This window comes from Anas acuta, chromosome 19 (assembly GCF_963932015.1).
Source record: "Anas acuta chromosome 19, bAnaAcu1.1, whole genome shotgun sequence".
NCBI lineage: Eukaryota > Metazoa > Chordata > Aves > Anseriformes > Anatidae > Anas > Anas acuta.
Window position 1 is genome coordinate 5,729,458 of NC_088997.1, and position 20,042 is coordinate 5,749,499.

The window sequence follows — 20,042 nt, forward strand, 5'->3', positions numbered from 1 at the left end:
GGCGGCTGCAGCGGGACCTCGGACCTCCCCCCCTCGGTCCTCCCGGGCGCCTGGCGGCGTTGCCACCGCCCGTTCCCCGTGCTCCCGCCCCGTCACGGGGCACGAGGGGCGCGGCAACGGCCGCCCGGCAGCTGAGGGGAGGGAGGAGAAGGGAGGGAGAAAGCTGAACGGAGGTCGAGGGCGAGGCCGGGGGCTCCCCGGTGCCCTCTCTGCTGCGTGTCCCTGACTGGAGCCGTGGCGGCGGGAATGGAGCCCGCGCGGCCGGCGCTGAGGGGACTGAGGTGAGGTGAGGGGGGGGGGTGGGCGGGACCGAGCGCGGCTTCTCGGGCTGGGAGAAAACAGGGGAGGCTTTGCGGAATTACCTCAGAATTAGCGAAACCTGCGGTTCTGCTCATTAACTGGGGTGTTAGGCTGCTTGGCGAGGTTACGTGGTCACATGAAATGGGGGAGAAAAGCTGATTCTCCGGGCTGAAAGCCGTGGTGCCGGCGGCGCCTCAGGGGGGATTGTTTGGGACCTGGGGATTTTGGGGAGACCTACTTAGCGTTTAATGAGGGCAGAAACCCGCTGTGCTTGCTGGTAACGTGTCAGGTGCCTTAAATTCTCAACTTGTGAGGAGGGAAGAGCTCGAATACATCTTTCGCTTCTGCTCTTAACGTTGTTTTTTATGTTGCGTCTTCTTTGAAGATAAGTTGTGGCGGCACAACCGGTGACGGCATGCATTTGGTTGAATAAATATTCTACGCAAAAGGGATTTGAATAACTGTATAACAGGAAAAATAGTTTTTTTTAAAAAAACAAAACTAACAGGAACATTTACTCACAGATCTTAAAGCCACAATACCACAGTATTATAAATAGAAAGAATCCTCTGCTGTTTGATTATTGCAGGGGTCAGTGACACCAAGTGCCCTCAATAACTTGCTGATTTTGAAGGATTTATTTGCAGAAGGCGTGCTTGGCACTAAAGTCCATCAGTATTGAAAGTCTCCGTGATAGTTTTGTCAGTACTGTAACGTTCCTCTGGCGAAGGATTTTTTTTTTTTGTAGTATCAAGTGAAAATTGGGATTGCCACAACCTTTCCCCCTCACGGTGGGCAGTGCATGTGGGGTCTTGAGAGGTAGCAGAGAACATCAATAGGGCTTTGGTTGTGTAATGCTAAAGGTTGTGACCTGCAGTGAAACTGAATTTTCATTCGAGTTTGTGCAAATATTTTTTCCTTTGGTGTGAATTCTAGTACTCCGGTCTTTCCTCATGTTCTCATTAGGAAACTAGGCACTTTAAGAAACTTGATTTCTGTCAGTAACAACTGATGACTCCAGTGTTAATTCAGACAATTATCTGAGAAAACAAAACCTGAAGAAATTAACTGGGGGAGTTCCCAGGTGGTGTATGTCTCTGATGGCAGAGTGAGATCTGCAGCATGCAGACTTTTGTGGATCACTAAATTTGTGTGGGATGCAAGGTCACTTTCCATCTCTTCCACATATATCGTGTGTCACCTTGATTAGGCAGTTGATTAGGGCATAAAAATATTGCCATAAGGGGCATAGTGGTGAGTTTCATTATTTAGCCATCCAGCAGTGTTTGTAGGGTTCAATGAGATGAATGGAAAATTAGCAGCTTAGTGTTTTTTAAGGCTGACATGTAACAAGATTGATGGTAAAGCAAATCCCTTTTTAGAAGCTCTGATATTGAAATCACCATCTTAAATATATATATATAAAATAGACAAGTCCTGTGGCATATGAATGTTTCTGATGGTGCTTGACAGCAGGTTTGCTTTCTTTTGGTCAAAACTGTGTACTTGTACGTTTAGAAGCTGGAGATTATATTTCTGCTAACCTGCGGATAGAGGCACATGATTGATTCAAACCAACAATAACTTCTTTTAAATCGTGAGCTTACAGAATTAGCCACACTAAATCTATTAGGAAGGAACAATTCAGTGTGTGAGGTAGGATGTGGTTGCAGCTTTTGTAACAAGCTATTGAGCGTGGTGGTAATGCTACGTTTTGTTTTTTTTCAGCATTGCTGCATCTACTTTTGGCCTTTTGCATTAGAAGCAATGCTGAATTTCACATGAGTGAAAACTTGATCTTGAAGACTGTTAGCCATCTCTTTCTTTTGTGCTCAGGATTTTAATGGGCTAGTACTTCAGAGCATAGTTATTCTTTTCTTTTGAGCAAATGGCATCCTTTGGTAGTGAAGATGCACTTGAAGATTCAGCAGCCCTCTCCCTGCATGATTTAGAAAGCCTGCACAACATCCGCAGCCGGTCTGCGAGTTTCAGCAGCACAGGGTCCAGCAGCCGCTTGCAGCTCCGTCAACGGGTGGCCCAACTTATGGCTTGCGTAGAGGATATCAGCTCAGATGATGAGATTCACGAAGAAGTGTCTCGCACTATAGATGAAGCTTTCCTTATCTGGGGGAAAAAGCTGAAGGAAAAGTGGCAAGAATTCAGGTTTTGCTCCCTCTAGTTGATTGACTTTGTATTTTGTTTTTGTTTGGTTGTTGGCTTTTTTTTTTTTTGGTTTGGTTTTAATGCTAGCCAATAAATAGATTTAAGATTGATGAAAAGTGACAGAAAATCTTCATTTTCTGTAGACAGAAATTCTGTGGGGAAAGTAGATTCATGTAGGGTTATCTATTAATCTTTAAATTTTAGCAGTGATTTTGTATGATTTTGTTTGCTTGTTTGTTTGTAGGCTGCACTTAGTTACCTGGAATGTGGGCACAGCTTCTCCACCTCCTGATGTCACTAGTTTACTTCAGCTCAACTCACTGGGCCCAACTATGGATATGTATGTTATAGGGTAAGTATATGTTCAAGAACTTGCTTTTTAAGTCTCTTGCAAAACTGCTAAGTTTCAGCAGCTTGTTGTTGGTTTCGGGAAGACTGTACAGGGTGAGTTGCCACCCAGGAGGTGGTTTAATACTAAGCCTAGCAGAAGGTGAAGACAAGAATTAGTGACTTAGAACAGAGATGACTTATAGCAAGAGAATCTTCTCTCCTTTCTGTTGTTTTGTGACAAAATAGAGAATAACTTTTTTCTAAACATACAAATTAAGAAGTATTTCGGGTGCTGTTGACATTGCATAGAGCATAAGCATATTCCTTTTGATATGAAAGTTATCCAAAATTCAGTGTGTTTTAAAGAAATAATTGCAAAGTCATTATGCGCAATCTGAACTCACTTGAAATTTTTAAAACCTGAAAGTCATGTTATTTGTTATAATATATCTTAGCATTGCCTTAAACTGACTTCAGGTTTTTATAAGCTCCTTTAGCTTTGTTTTTCTCACTGTGATAGACCTGTGGATGCTTACAATTGAGACATTGAACAGCAGTGAGAAACTTTAGACTTAATGCTGGGAGAGGTCTGTTGTGATCTGTGTTCTGATAAGGTCATATGAATTCTGTCAAAACCAGGTGGTACAGGGAGAGTAATTTTGATGTGTTCAGTCTACAGGAGGTGAACTCAAGGATCACAAATTTTTTGTCTGACTTGGCATTTGATGATCCATGGAGCATTTTTTTCATGACTGTGTTGTCTCCATTGGGATATATCAAGGTAATTGTTTATCTCTCATAAGCATTACGGCAGTGAAGGAAAACATCTCTAGATCCATTTATGCATATTTTTTTCTCAAACCCATTCCTCTCCATAAAAGATAAGTTGGTGTTTTTTGCACGTGTCAGTCATTTCCGTATGTGTATGAATGTTAGAAATAATTCTCTGATACACTTGTGTTTTTCTGCTTTATTGATAAAGACATTTAAAAATGTTCTCTGTTATTGATAATCTGCTTAATTTTAGCATTAAAAATTCCACTTTAAATTTATTTATTTCTCATTTTGGAACTGTTGGGAAGTTTTGATGGAAGCCCAGCTGATAAACAGCGAGAAGTTGTTCAGATGTATTGGCAATGACCAGTTTAATTGCTGCAGAAGCACATGATGAGTTAAATAATCACTCCTGTCATAATGAGAATACATTCTCAAGGAATAGAGTCATGAAGTTTACTTAAAATTAAATGTGATGTAAACGTAACACTCAACAGCATATTTCCTGTGGCCACAATATCTCTATCTCTCTCTTATTTGTAGAGAATTTTTTTGCTCTGTGCAGTATTGGGGAAGTGTATTGTGATGCTTCTAAGGTAGTCTGCTTAAGTACCTGCTTTCACTATAACTGTCCCAAGCAATGGCAGTGATTTTCGTTAAGATTGGTAAGGTTTCTTCCTTTTTTTTTCCCCCCAACTTATTTGCAGGTGAAAACAGATTGCGTATTATGTAAAATGGGATTTTAGCAGGGTATACAGATCATTCTGAAGACTTTATTTCAATTGAAGGCCTAGAACATTGTATGGTAGCTTAAATGGCAGGATTTTTTGCTAATACATAGGGCATAAGGTCAGCTAAAGTACTGGCTGCTTTAGTAATGTGAATAGTAATGTAGGAGAGTATCCTGAATTTCCCTAATAAGTAGATATTAAAAGCCTTTTGAATGTTTTACTGGTTTTCTAAATTGGGCATTGTTTCAAGGTGATTTTGCTGAGTTTATTATATTATCTGCATGTCAATCAGACTCAGTAGTTATGCAATTCTTTTAACTGTAATTAAACAAAACAAAGGACCTATTGGGAATTAATAAAAAGGAAAGAAAACATAGTTCATTCTAGAATAAGTCACTGCTGATGACGATTCAAGATCTGTCTGCAGGCTGATGTTCAGGACGTGTGTGCAGTTAAATAGAATTTCTAGTGGCATGCATGGTTGATTTTGAATTTTAATTTATAAATGCAGCACTTTGGACACACTGAGGAATGCATGCTGCCACCTAATGGTTTTCAGCGGGACTGGATTAGCGCTAATAATGAGAGGAGAACGAGGTCATTGACATGTCTTTCATGTTACTGGCAGGCCAGGTCAAAATCAAAACAGGCAGGAGAGCTCACCCTAGGACTCAGCTGGGAAGCTGGCTGATTTAGAGAGGAGCAGTTACCTGTTGTGTGCTGAACTGTGACGAGGCTGGGTGTAGGGGACTATTAGTCACCCTTGGGCATCCTGTCCCCTCAGTAATAGGGTCTGTTTCCACAGTATGAGGTTGGTTGGGATTGGTCGGTTCTTTCACAATAAACATCCCTTCTATAAAAGGTTTTTCCTTAATTTGGCACTGCCTATCGGTGCGAATTATGCTAGTTCCAGCAGAGGAGAGACCTGTTGTGTTTTGATGCTCAACACCTGTAAAGGGAAGAGATGTCATAGTGGTCTGTGGATCTGGAGAAATGTCTGGAGACCAGCCCAGAGCAGATTGAAATGTAGCAAATAACCTTGAGCTTGGGAAAATAGAAAGAGTTGAGCCCCAGGACCAGGTCTCTCTTTACTGAATAAGGTCTATAAAGGGACTGAAAAATACTGTATCTAGTCAACAAAATTTTGAATACAAAAATTTGTTATTTGATTGGATACAAATATTTGTTATCTAGTAACTGTGATTCATCATTTTGTTACACTGTTTAGTATTTTATTAGGTTCAGGGACAATGAAAATGGTAACATGTATTCTCAAATCACTTAACTGTGTAGATGCGGAGGCAAAGAGTGAAGGAATTCTGTAGCAAAATTTGGGCTCAGTTGGTATACTTCTGCAGTTCTATAGTCAGTGTTAATAATGGTTTTTATTCTTACATAGTCTTTCTCTAAGTTCACCCAACTCAAAATTGACCAATTTCAATGTGCATTTTAAATTGAATCATTATCATTAAAACAAACACTGAGTTTTGTGCCTTTTGTCAGGAACAACATAAAGTTAAAATTCATAAATTTTGATGATCGTCTTCATTACACTGTCTTCACAAAAAAAGAAAGCCCAAACCAAACATACCTTAAATGTATATTGAAGCTGAAATAGCGTCTTATGTCCTATATGAACATCTTTGCTTTGGAAGTGTTCAGTACATCATTTTTTAAAGGAATAACAGGCTACTGAGATACTCCTATTTACAGCTTGCTGTTTTTGCAGATGCCTAGGAGCAACTGCCATGCCTGCTAGGTATTGTAATGGGATTTAGAGTGATCAGTTATGTGCTGAAGGATGTTTCAGTTTGAAAAATTTGCTTCTGTCAGAGAACTTGTAGGTGTGCAATATTATAAAATGGGTGAAAAATGAAGGATTTGGTTCTTCATGAACAGGCTGCTCAGAGAGAAATGAGGCTAGTGAGGCAGAATAAAGGTCTGCAGAAATGTTTTGACAAACACATTTTGAGATCAACTTCAAGTTTGCAATATAATACACTAATGTTAATTAAGAGATAATATTAATTAAGAGATTCATCAAAAATTTGTTTATGAATAAGTCTACTGTAGGAACATATGCTTCACAGCACTGAAATGTGTCTGCATGTACAATGTCCCAGTACTGATGCCAGGCTTGGCAAAGGGATTGCATGATTTCTGCTCTGGCATTCCTTACCTAACAGCTCCTATGAAGTACATCCAAGGAGTTCCAAATTGCTCTCTGGAAACAACCATTTTGTATCTTTTCCAGCTCTCCTCCGTTCGCATGCAGGGACTGCTACTTCTGATCTTTGTGAAGCACGTCCACCTTCCTTTCATCCGGGACGTTCATACCCACTACACACGCACAGGCCTGTATGGATACTGGGTAAAGAAACAACCGAGATTTGATTGCCTAAATTGGTTACTTGTGCTTATGATGCTGTGTGCCTCTAAATGGTTTCGTGGTGGGAGAGAGGGTATATGGGTTACTTAAAAATAAATAAGCAGTGAGACTCAGTTGTTTGAACCTGGTTGCAAACATGTAGCACAGACCATAATATTTTACCAGTTTATTAGCTGATATGCAACAACTTATATGGGAAGAAATTGTATTAATTAAAATCTAAATATCTAAAAAAATTAAATCTTGCTGTTATTAACCATTGTGTTTGCAGTTGTTGACTGTGGTTTTAGAGAACATTAATTTTCTGTGTTCCAGGGGAATAAAGGAGGAGTCACCATTCGCATGTCCCTCTATGGTCACACAGTTTGCTTCATAAACTGCCATTTGCCAGCACACATGGAGAACACAGAGCAACGACTAGATGACTTTGAAAAAATTCTGGAATTGCAGTTTGAAGGAGAGAATATTCCAAGTACCTTGGACCATGAGTGAGTTGTTCTGACTCTATTCTGTCCGTATTGTTTTTATCTGTTAAATGGTAGGCTCATGTACCAAAGAGTTTGGGTTTGGGAGTTTTGATGCATCATTGTTATTTTAAATGCCTTTTCAGAATTAATCCTGAATATTAGGAGGCCAGGCTGAAAAAACTGACCTGAAGTCTATTTTGGCAGACTGTTCTCTTCCAATCTTGAAGAGAAGAGGCTGCATATGCCAGAGGCTAGAGAACTTTAGAAGCTTATTTATACCAAAAATAGTGTGGATCACTATTAAATGACTGTTTTCCTCCCGTTTTTGGAGGAGATTTGTGATGTTGTTTTGGTATGTTTTTATTCCTGTAAAAATTCTAGTAACTAGCTGAGGGCTTCTCAGCCTTTAAATTCTTGGTTGATGGTTTCTGTAGTTATATGAATTATACTTACTTCAGGTGTCTCACCATTTCTTTCAACAATTTTTAATTAAATTATTTATGTATTTCATTGTTTTCTTGTGAGAATTCCCCACGTAATGCTGGAATCTAAGGATTATAATAGAACTATTTAAAAATGAGTTGAGACAAAATGTTTTAGATGTTGGTGGGTTTTTTTGTTTATACCCGTAAAACTACCAGGCCAGATAAAGTGATATTTCATACCCACTCTAGATTTAATTGTTAATGACTTCATTAAAATTATGTAAATATATATGAGGCAACTTTCAAATCATCAGTTTTCCTATCCTAGTATGTGTTTGATACTTCTATTTAATGTTTCATTTTCTTGATAGTGCCTGTTGAATTCTTCCCTCATGAGTTAATCAATTCCTACAAATCTTCTGCCTTTGTGTATTTTTTGTCTGATTTGTTTTGTTTTGTTTTTAGCATTCTCTTCTGGTTTGGAGATTTGAACTTCCGGATAGCAGATTATGGCATACATTTTGTCCGAGAATCAATAAATAACAAGCGTTACAATTTGCTGTGGGAGAAGGACCAGGTATGTTGTATTAATTTATTATGTTTTTTAAATTACTTCTATTATTATTTTTAAATGAATACAAACACACTGTAGTAATTAACATTAGTTCTTGAGTTTCTAATTTCTATTAAAGACACAAATTCAGAGTAGTCTTGAGGTGGAACAGAGCTATCTGTTTGCTCTTTCATTTCTCGGTCATAAACCTCATTTAATTACAATCTTTTTCTGCCTTTGTTTAATTTCTTACTCATTTACAGTGTTTGTGTTTGACTGAAGCTTTCTTTGAACTTCATGTCTTGTGAATTGTTCCTCACATTAATTTCTCCTTCTTTTCTGCTCCCAAGAATTGTTTTTAAGAGACTCTTATTCTGGCATTTGATCAGAACTGCTACAAAACTTTTAAAGAGATCATGTCAGGAGTTCTAGCAGTAACAAAGAGACACTTCTGAATTTACTTTTTCAAATATCTTATACTGACTGAGATGTTGAATTCTTCTTGGAAAATGCTTTCTCAGTTCCTTTCCCAATTAACTTCTAAGCTCCAATTTTTAAATGTAACTAAAAGTTGCTTTTTATTTCTGCAGTTAAATATGGCAAAAAAGAAGGAAGCATTTCTTCAGGAATTCATAGAGGGTCCTCTGCAGTTTAAACCCACCTACAAGTTTGACCTTTATTCAGATGTATATGATACAAGGTAAAAGCACAGTAAGATTTGTTCAGACATGGAGTATTACAACATGGTACTTGAGTGATATATAACTTTGCTAAACAAATTTCCTGAATGTGCTAGTTAACTGAAGCTGTTGAGCTATTCTGATAGGCTCATTCAGCGGACAAATCTGAACATTTCTAAAGAAGCCTGAGCCTACTGGTTGCATGAGAGGAGCAGGAGTGAAAAGAGTGAAAAAGAAAGCCCAGCTTTCTTTTTGGAAAGACTAGATTAACAGGATAAACTAGTACTTGTTTAAAATGTATGTTATTTTTTTTGTTTTGTTTTTTGTCTTTAATACTAAAATCATCCTTTGATTATCAGAAATAAGCAAAAAGGAAAAGAGTAATCATCTGCATTTTTTGTTTGCCTTCTCTACATAAGCATTTTATTTGATACTGCTTGCATTTGAAAATAAATGCAAATGTGTCTTTATAAATAATTTTAAGTTGTAAAATGGAGTAGCTTAAGTTTCCAAAGGTTTTCTCTGGCATTGAAGTTTGTTGTTAAATATAAATCTTACGTTTCAAGAGAAGGACAAGTTCCTGTCCAAACAGGGGTTTTGTACTGATCTTTTTCTTTATTTCCAGAGAGCAGAAGTCCCTGTTTTGGTTTAAGTAAGAAGATAACCTTCTGGATTTCATAGATTTGTAAATATTTCAGAATCAAAACAATGCTCCTTCTGAGCTTTTGATTTGATTTTTGTGAAATATTTGAAAATCAGATGACAGCTGATTTTCTTCAGGATTTTCTGAACCTGTCTGAAAGCTGTAGTGTTATCTACTCTGCTGTTGCACTTAGTCTTTGAAGTTTGTTTGGATCCAAAGACATTTTGCTCTCTAATTGAGTGTAAAGCGAGATAATAGGACTTGCAATAAATCCGTTTAACAAAAAAATATATGCATAAAAATCCAAAACTAGAAATTCTAAGGATGATTCACAGCCTAATAGTCTGTGTTGGCTTACTTACAGAACAGAATGTATGCTTATGCATACTGTGTGCTTTCTGCTGTTGCTGCCAGAGGTATTCTGGTTGGATGGGGGCATGATCAGTAGATCTCAAGACACTTGGGTCTTTTGAGCATCACTGAAAAGTGTGCTTCACATTTAATCTTTGATGCTTTTTCTATGTGGATTTTGAGTTTTTCTTTCCCACCTAGTATGCCATTTTCTCTAAAAAGTGAGTGTATTAACTTTAAGCTGTTCTTTTGGTATTTTCTCGCACAGCAGAGCAGACATATGGCAGCTCATAAAGATTTCTGTCGGTTTATGTAATTACTGGAGTGAGCGGGATATAGCCCCTTAGTCATTTAAAATCTTTCCACCTTATTAAAGGTGAGTCAGACTTGTATATGGGAAGGGGTGAAACACAAATATGTTGAATATTGAACTAAATGGCATTTCCAGTTTGTGATTTTGATATTAAACTGACAGTTTTCCTTACACATCCTGCTCATTAACTTTTATAATTCAATCTAGTCCATTCTAATTCCTCTTCCATAGGGTATGATCTTTTCTCCATTTCAATTTGAAGTGATACATCCATACAGAGAGTTGCTGTTAAGGCTTCCTCCCACTACAGAGAGAACCACCGAAGGCTCATGTCTTCTGTTGTTATTGATATGGTATAAAAGGAAACTCTGAATTACGATTGCAGCTTGATATACAGTACAGTCGCAGGCACAATTTTATTGATTATGGGATTTTTATAGTCTCTTGTTATGGGACAGCAACGGCTTGCAGACTTGCAATACAGACTAGTGCAGGTTAGAGGAAAACATTGCTGTGTCACCTGCGATTAATATAAGTTACCTAAGTTTGTCCAATTTCAGTTTTTAAAGTAAACTTGTTCTCAAAAATTTTCAATAGTTTCAAATACCATTCAGACTCTTCCCACGTCTTTAAGTTTATGCCCCGTTCCTCAGACTGACCATACATTTGAAGCTTAGGGCAGTTGTTGAATCATCTCAACATTCTTGCATGTTCTGATGGAGTGTATTAGGAGAAAGTATCATTTCCTGTACGAAGCTGACTAACCCATTGGAATGCCCTTCTCCCATTCATTTTACTCCTCTTTCAGAAACCTATGAACCTTATCTCCAGTACATGGAGTTGCATTCAAATTGAAGAATCCTTGGTTGTAAAGCATGTTGAACAGAGCTGTAAAATGAAGGTTGGATACGATTGCCTTCTTATATTAATACATATCTGACAGTCTTTCAACTATGAGTAGATTTTGCACACTATTTTTAGCTTTTCGCACTGTTTTTTTCTTCTCATTTCACTTTTATACTTTATTTCTGTAGCGAGAAGAAAAGGAAGCCAGCATGGACTGATAGAATTCTTTGGAGAGTGAAAAGTCTCTGCCAGCATGCATCAAAAGAAGGCGAATTCTCTGAAGAAGAACAGACAATTTCTGTTACGTTGAATAACTATATCAGTCACATGAGCTATGGGATCAGCGATCACAAACCTGTTACAGGAACTTTTGGGCTTGAGGTGATGTCCCACTTTTGTTGTTTTAAAAATAAAATTGTTTTTCTACACAGTTTAAAAAAAGAAAAGCTGTTTTTCTGCGTATTCTAAGTCTTAATCTCTGTGTTTCGTTCTGATTAAAGTGAAGGCAGCAAATTGCTTTCAAGTTATTTCCATTTGTTTAAGAGTACCACAGCAGGTGTGGCAGAGAATAGAAAAGAACAACTGAAAGAAAAACAGACTTGACTGACTTTAAATTTTGTTCTCTTTCTAGCTGAAGCCTCTTCTAACAGATCCTTTGATCACACTGAATCCCGAGGGTGAGTGGAGTGCAGAGCATGATGTTCTGATCCGCTATTCTGCAGTGCCTGAATTCCCAAGCAGTGCTTGGGACTGGATTGGACTCTTTAAGGTAACATTCCTGCATTGTGGCTCTTTAATGAAGATGGTGGATATGACAGGAAGAGATAGTTGATAGTCTTCTGGCATAGGGCACTGTGATTCTTGCTAGTGGAAAGCTTTCCAAAATAGTCATGTATCCTTGATTGCTGGTAGGTTCTGTATGTGAGAGTTTAGTTGCCTCTCAAGATGACTGTGAACTTTTACACACTCTTTTAATTTTCTGCTAAAATAATGTGTGTGAGTAAAATGGTTGTCAGGAGCTGTGAAATGGAATTGCCTTCCCTTAATGCTTATGGTTCAAAAGATTTACTCGAGAGAGAGAACAAATGAAAGGAAGTCAGTGAAAGTGTGTGACAACAGGCCATTCTCATCCTCTCAGAAATTCAAGATATCTGCCAGCCCCCAAATGTTTTGATCCTAAAAACAAAATGTTTTATCTAGTGCAGTGAATAACCGTGCCTCTCACATCTTTGAGTTTTCCATGTGACACGTTTTTTGTTTCCTTCAGAAAGCTGATGGTTCACATCTTTCTTTGTAGGTGGCTTTCAGGCATGTGAACGACTATGTTACTTATGCTTGGGTAGAAGATGATGAAATTTCTTCTAACAAGGACAGCAAGCAAGTAAGCCAATTTGTTTCTTTCTAGCGTAGTTTCTTACAGAACATTATTCAAGGATCTCTTTGTTCCATATCTCTTTCTCCTGGGTTTTGTTTCTTCTGATTTTCCAGTCAAACCTATCTGGGAATGATATTATTGTTTAATATACCTCTTCTAAGTTGTTTTAATATTCAGATAATCCAGCATATGTTCTCAGGGATGATCATGTTGCTTAAAGTAACTGATGAAAAATATTGTTCTTGTAGCCACCTTTGATTTTATTAAAGACTACCATCATTTTTATTTTGGTCTATTTCTGCCACATAAATATGTAACTGGCCATTTTTTCATCCAATTGTCAAAGTTTCTCAATGTGTCTTAAATACTTATTTTATGATTTTTTCATTACATTTTCAGTACTGTAGGTACTTTAATTTGACTGACACAATTAGTTCCAGATGTCAAATACAGCTACTGATCAGTGCTTCTTAGACTTTTATTCATTTTGGCTGCTAAGTGTTTTGGCCTCATCTTATAAACTTCTCTGTTAAATAGCTTTCAAGTTGTGATAACTTAAAGCAATTTAAAAAATAATTAAAAACTATTTTGCATACAAATGATCTGTATTTTGCTGAACAAACAGGAATTTGAATTTAATTTGGGGGGCAAAGTGAAAGGATGGATGAAAGTTTCCAGACAATAATGGAAAGCAGTCGTTTCTTGTTAGAGGTTAAGTTAACGTCAAGTTTATAACAAGAGCACAAATTGTCTTGTACTCGAGAGTCAGTATTCTGACTCTCAAAATTTATCTGACACCATGCTTTCACATTACTAAGCTTAAAAATCTAAGCACTGTTAACATTGTTTTAGCAGGGTACTGTGGGCAGCAGTTAAGGAACCGTGAGTCTTTAGGATAGTACAAAACCGAGGTGGTGTGGCTGTTTCATGTAACACCTGGTTATTGCCACCAGGAGGCAGTTCATCTCCCTCCTTGCTGCTTGTGTGGCCTTGCCTCTTCCCTTCTAACTCTTTCCTCTCACATCTTGCTGAACCAAGGCAGCTTGCTAACATGGTGAAGGATATTCACTTTTTTCTTCCTGGCTTTTCAGATGGTTTCCTGAATTATTTTTGTGCTCATCCTTTTTAGCTTATGTTTAAAAATTTGCTTATAAGCAGCAAGTACTGAATTTTATGGTTTCCTGAAAGGCAGAGACTACTTTTTGAAAGTTGTTTTCTCTGTGGAAATTACCCTTCGCCCCTGTTCTTATTTTTGCTGACAGGTTTACATGAGTGCTGCAGAAATACCTGATGCAGGAGGAGAATTTTTGCTTTGTTACTACAGCAATAATTTGCAGGCAATAGTTGGTATCAGCCAGCCTTTTCAGGTAATACATTTGGAAGCTTTGATTAATTTTGGCTGGGATTTTTACTTCTTTTGCTTTCATATGCATCTGAACACAGGCGTGTGCAACTGGGTTAATTCCATGGGAGATGGCAGCAGCAGTAACTGCAAAAAGTGTATATGCTGGCTAACAGCCAGTAAAAGAATTTGCTGATGTTCTAAAAGATTCTAAGTAGCTATTATTGCAGCACGTTTTTCTAATGAAATAAGGCAGCTCTCTCTAGTCTTTAATTTTTTTGGAACTTCGTGCTCTGCCAGTTAGGTCCCTGCTTTCCATAAAAATGAGAACTACAAATGCTGCCAAGTTTCTGACAGATAGTGAGTGAACTTTTTCTGATCTCTTCTGTGGCAGGTTTGCACGGAAGTGCTTCCTGTATCACTTAAATTAGGGAAAGACAGGGCAGTTGGAATTCAAGTTATTTGTTTAACAGGCTCTGTTTAATTTCCGGAAGGTTAACTTAACCTGTACAGAGCAGACTAAGTGACCAATTGTCGCTTCTCTTTGCCAAAATCATTTTGTTTGTGCATCATTTCCCTTGCTGCCATGCTAACGTGTTGTGGGATGGCTGAAATGGAAGTTCTATGTTGTTGTTGGATGAAGAGGGTTTTAGAAGGCTGTGACACTCTGTTACTGTAAGAGATACAGTAATGAAATTGCTGAGCTGGCTGGTAAACCTCAGTGATACTGTTCATCTGTTTCTTATCTATTGGTAAAAATTTTCTATTACATTGTCCAGTATTTCAGCTGTCTAGGAGCTTAAAATCTGTTACAAACTCTGCAACATAGTTATCACTTCTGTGTGAATATAACACAGCATATAAATATAATAAACTCAGTCACTTTTAGGATACCTTTCTTTTTCCATGATGCTTAATGTTTTTATCTTATTAATGTTTTAATAGATTTTTAAAGCTTCATAATTTCTGTATATACGCATTTTTTTTAGTTTTTATCAAATATGCAGCATATCTTTATATGATGGTATATTGATAGCATTTAGAAACAGTGTGTTGCCATAATTTTTCAACTATTGTTTTTCTTCTAGATTCAGCCAAATAGAACATCAACAGAAAAGGATCTGGCACAGGAAGAGAACAGCTGGACGCAAACACCTGACAATCTGCAATCACATATTGAGTTCTGAAGTCAGAAGGGGCATTCAGTGGTCCTGATTCAGGCGTCAGATGATTCTTTATGTCTTAGTGATTATAAACTTTTACTCTTAGAAGATGGAGTAAGGCAGTGCAAGTAAGACAGGTAGGGCTGTTTGGAAACTGTGTAGAAGATAATTTATTGTGGTAGCATTTTTACTGTTCCAGTGAGAGTAACTTACATTAGATAGGAATTGTAAAAATAGCACCTAATGAATGCTGTGTGATTTAAAATGATACAAGCTTTTAATCCAGTGACTTAACCTAAGTTGCATTCTGTAATAGATTTTTAAGACTGTTTTGTTTGTTTTTTTTTTTCCAGAGGATATTTTTATTTACAATACAGTATTCACTAAGCTGTAACCACTTAATCACTGATTTCTAGTTTTTTAGTTTAAATGAAGTTATTTAAAAATTATTTATTAGATATAGCTATCTAGCTTATTTTAAAAAGAAAAATTATTTGACTTAAATGTAAGCTAAGTACCTTATGGGAAACACATGTGGTAATAAGTCACAGAAAAACTTAATCTCTGGAGCATGTAAATTTTCCTTCTGTAGTATGTCCCTTTTCTTCATGCCTTGCTGATACCTGTTCGTAAGATTTTTCATTTCTAATTTTTCAAGCCTGAGATACTTTTATTGAAACACACTTTTCCTGTTTTGTTTTGGGGGTAGATTCTTCTTTTACAAAACACTTCATCAATTTGCCTATGCCTTTTGTCCTTTTTTTTTTTTTTTAAGTAAAAATACTTTTTTTTCCCTGGCTTGGAGTTAAGCAGAATCTCAAAATTTCTGAAAGCAGTAGCTTCATTTGAGAAATGCTTTAGCACAGGTGGGCAGTTCATAGCTCATAAAGCACTTGTTGGCAGAGAGCTAGTGAACATGCTAACCCTGCCTCTTCTCTGCTGTATCATATTTATAAAGCTAAAGACATAGTTCATCCCTGATACTATTAGGCTACATTGTTGTTACACATACTACATGAAGTGACATGAATTATAAATGGAAAACTTAGTGGAACAAGGTTTTTTCTATAGCATTATCTGTGCTACCAAAAATTGTGGAACTCTTTCACTTCTAGCAATCAGTCTGCAAAATTTCTTTTCCTGGTGGTGCTTAGACTTGAATGTATCCTGTGCACTTGAGGGTGGAGATAGAATAAGAAAGATCAAGTAATTTTAAAAACCTGAAAGGTATTTAGCTTTAGAAATGGTTTTGTTTGTTGATAAGGAAAGGGAGGTCTTTGGAAAGGATTTAGAAGAGACACCACCATTCCACAGAATGTCAGATTTCAGTGACAGAAAAGAGCACTTGTTAGTCTCCATGTTCTAGACACAGCTTTGAGTTACCTACTGTGTATGGTAAGTAAAGTTAGTTGCTAATCACCGTCTTGTTGGTTATGGATGGAAAAGAGAAAATTTGGCTCAAGTGGAAGAGTGAAGCAAAGGATGCTGCTGCTGGTATGTTTATTTTGCGTCAGAACCAAGTGGATTCTATTTTATTCTTATAGTCTTAGTTATTTCTGTTAGGATTCTTTTGCGATAGAAAGTGTCTACCTTGATGGGAAATTTCTTTCTCAGTTGCTTCCTTATGTCATTCACTGTATAAAATCTTCTGGGGTCCCAGAGTCTTTGTATATTGTGGAAACTATAATGGGTGAACTGGTTAGATTGTTGCAGTTTGGGGTTCAAGAGCACCTAGCCTCTGTAAATTTCAGTTAGTTGTATCTCAACTAATGCTTGGTGTTGGAAAATGTTTCCAGTTTTAAGTAGGGAGGTCAGGTTCAGAAAGATCCTGTGTTCATTGCATGGATTAAAACCGCCTTGAGGCGTGACATTCCTATTATACTTTGGAACAATATTAGAAACCGTTTTCACATTTGTAGCAGTCTTGCAAGGATTTGTGTTGCACTAAATCTTTCAGATATGTGACCTTTCATGGCAGTTACAGCATCAGACAAATCCGACTGAAGTGCAAATAACTTGCAGGTTTTAAGTCGTTACTGTTTCTGTTTTTTTCTTGTGTAACTGTAATACCATGCTCTATGCAAGGAGATTCCCATGGAGAGCTCAAAGAACTGTGGTCTTTGAATTCCAGACCATAGCTGGTGATTTATTGTGGACCAAGATCCAGTTTCTTCTAATCAGGGTGCATCTGCCATTCACGAGCAGCTCAGAGGGGGAGCCATACAGCCGCTTTACATGGGTGAGAAACCCAAGCTCCTTAATGTTGTATGAGAACTGATAACTCTCTCAATCACTGGAGACAGAAGCTGCATTTTGTAAACTAATCCTTTGCGCCACGGGACTTCACTGAAAATGCCCACAGCAGCTGCGATTGAATCTGATCGTGTGTTAGGAAGATGCTGCACAGAACTGTATACTTCTTTAAGATTATGCACACAGTAGCAGTTTTGTTTACTACTGTTACCTATGGTAGCTTTTCAAACTATTCCATGATCTGTAATGATGCATTTTCTAATGAAATTTATCTTTTCTTTTTTTTTTTTTTTAAAAAAAAAGCACCTTTGATTGGATGTTATGATCACTGGAAATGTTTTTATACTCATGTGTTTTCTTTTCATGTATGACTAAAATAAATCCTGGCAGTGAAGTGTTCTACATGGCCTCGATTAATTTGAGAACAAAGACATTGGTTTGAGTGGGGAGAATCGATTCCATGCATGGTAACCTTTCTCCAAGAAACTCTGGTGATGTTTAATACTCACATACAGTAGTATTTTAGAATGGAAATGTCACTAATAACATATGTGGTAGGGCTTTGGACTGAAACAGAAAGCCAAAGGCAAATACTGCTTTTCTTTTGGATAAAACAGATTGATCTAAAAAGACTTTTTTTCTTCCTGTAAATGAGACTAATATTAAATGAACTTAAGTGATGCTGTAAGCATCTGTTTTGAGTTTTTCTCCCCCCCCCCCAGAAAAGGTATCTCGATACAAAATTCATCTGAAATAGTTGCATGTTTAAATTGTTGGGAAAAGAAGATCCTCTTGCTTTTTTTTTTTTCCACCCATAGGCCATAATTTCAGTAATATTGAATTGCAGAGCACATGTTAGTAACGAAGGAGAACTAGCTTATTTGGTTGGCAACTTTGTTTGTTTTGTTAGAGACTTAGCACTTGTTGGGTTCAAAATCTTTATTTCAGGAGAACCTGTTTTCCTTCAATTTGACCTATACTTTGTGTCTGTGTTAGTGCAGCTCTGTTCATGCCAAGGGAATTATGCTCCCTTACACAGGGACAGGTTTATATGGGGTGGTTCTCTGCATTGTTGTTGTTTGTTTTTCCCTGAGAAAATGTATGCAGGTGTGTTTTGGAAATTCTTCCCTAAATGAAGTTCTGTACCGAAGATTCATAGTTTTTGTGTGTATATTAATGTTGTGCACAATACTTCTCATCAATGATTCATCATCAGTTTTCAGTATTTCCTCTTGTTCACAACATTGGGAACTTCTCTGATCAACTTGGGGCCTGGTTTGTTTAGTAAGACAAATTGTCTGTGATTAAGGCTTTTTTAGTTCTCATTATTAATTTTGGAAATTACTTTTATGCTGTCAACAATGCTTTCAAACGTAAAATAGCATAGGCCTTTTAGTGGGAGGCAGTGAAATATAGGTGACGTTTAGTCTTGTCCCATACAAACGTCTGTATTATTTGTGATCAAAGTACTATATTTTCTGGTGAGAGCATTTGGAATCTAACTTGCGTGTTTGTTTCCACAATTCCTCCATTACATAGTCGCTTCAAAATTGACTTGACTGGTTTCTAGCTGGATAGAAGAAAAAATGCTGATGGGGTGGAGTTGGATGAACGATAGCTGACAACAACACAGTTAAAGAGAGGAATTGGAGTGCTATTTTAGCCAAGGGAAACAATGAAAAAAGGGGTCAGAAACAGTCGCTACTTCTGAGGCATCCTTAGATCTATTAGAGTTCTCACTTCTCATTCCTTGAAACTGGGTTTGATATTTTTCCTTTTAAAAGGCTCAAACCACTGAAAATGCTGTCTTAACATTTAAGAACAGGTTCTACTAAATACACTTTTTCACAGGTTATGTAATTTAAGATATTTTTTTCCTTGTGAAAAGTCTGTTACATATTTTAACTTTCTGTATTTTTAGTGTACATTTACTAACAAATCTCTTCCTTCTAAAGACAACTTCACAATTCCCTGCTGTTAGAGTTTATTTTAAAATATGAAATATGTCTACCAAGGAGTGTTCGTCAGTATAGCCTTATTTAACTTCCTTATACCTCTGATTCCTAACTAACCTCAGGATATGCAGTATATCATTGCACATAGATAGTACAGCTCTGTGTAAACAGGAAATATTTCGAAGATGTCTTGCGTGTTTGTTAGACTCTAAAAATACCTTCTGATAACGACTATTGTTTCTACTACCACTACTTCCTTCTCTGCTCTTGGACACTAAGTGACACTCAGATGAACTTGTCTTAATATACTGCAGTGGAAAGGCCAGTTGGACAGAGTTTGAATTAGGTTTTCCTTGAGAGAGGAAACGATACCTTTTCTGAGAGCTCTGCATTACGAGCAAGAATATTTCTGATGGCCTTTGCTATCCTTAGATAAAGGGATTTGCTATTTGAAGGTGATTGAAATGAAGCATTTTTTAACAACATGATATAGAGATTATAGAAAGTGCCCATCAATGCAGGAGTACCAATATTATTTAACTTCATAACTCATACATTAGGCAGGTAGTATCCTAGTTTTCTTATACCTGTTTTTTCTTTATACTGATATTAAAAGAGAACGGGCAAAAAGATTTCTGTGTAAAGACAGAAGTGTTTTGAGGTCAGTCTTCTATATGTTCAGCTTTCCCTCATCTCTGTATTCTTCAACCTTTTTTTTAGGGGACAAACTCAAACATCAGGGAGTTGTATAGCATACAGCGTGCAGTAAGCTGTTTGTGTGGCTGCTTTGACAGCTGAGGCAATGGTACTTGCCACCTGATTAATCTGTGCAGTATACACTGTCTTCAGTTACTCTGGAAACTGAGCTACTGAAGGGAACTATACTGAGCTTGTCTGTTAGATAGCTTCAACTTAAGAAAAATAATGTGTGTGTGTGTACATCCCACCTCGTATTACAGTGCAACTGTCTTCTTCCCCTCACAAGGTCC

The 20,042-nt window shown here is 37.3% G+C and overlaps 1 protein-coding gene across 3 annotated transcripts; it reads left to right on the forward strand.

Annotated features, from left to right (window-relative positions):
- The first annotated feature begins 95 nt into the window (after positions 1-95).
- On the forward strand, positions 96-17,500 carry INPP5K (inositol polyphosphate-5-phosphatase K). Of its 3 annotated transcripts, XM_068656405.1 has the most exons (13): positions 96-281; positions 2,708-2,815; positions 3,466-3,574; positions 6,553-6,669; positions 7,003-7,175; positions 8,045-8,156; positions 8,723-8,832; positions 9,438-9,464; positions 11,154-11,346; positions 11,597-11,734; positions 12,263-12,346; positions 13,603-13,707; positions 14,771-17,500. In XM_068656405.1, the coding sequence occupies exons 1-13, from the start codon at positions 247-249 to the stop codon at positions 14,867-14,869; spliced, it is 1,410 nt and encodes a 469-aa protein (XP_068512506.1). In that variant the 5' UTR covers positions 96-246; the 3' UTR covers positions 14,870-17,500. The 3 variants fall into 3 exon arrangements, with proteins under 3 accessions (XP_068512506.1, XP_068512507.1, XP_068512508.1); XM_068656406.1 differs by lacking the exon at positions 9,438-9,464 and having other exon boundaries at positions 98-281; XM_068656407.1 differs by lacking the exons at positions 96-281; positions 2,708-2,815 and adding an exon at positions 4,111-4,232.
- Positions 17,501-20,042: the final 2,542 nt, after the last annotated feature.

Excerpts from the sequence above, each read along its gene's own strand:
- INPP5K (XM_068656405.1), top strand. The coding sequence starts at position 247 with ATGGAGCCCGCGCGGCCGGCGCTGAGGGGACTGAG. Across the intron at positions 282-2,707 it reads CCGGCGCTGAGGGGACTGAG|GCTGCACTTAGTTACCTGGA; the intron begins GTGAGGTGAGGG and ends GTTTGTTTGTAG. Across the intron at positions 6,670-7,002 it reads CAGGCCTGTATGGATACTGG|GGGAATAAAGGAGGAGTCAC; the intron begins GTAAAGAAACAA and ends TCTGTGTTCCAG.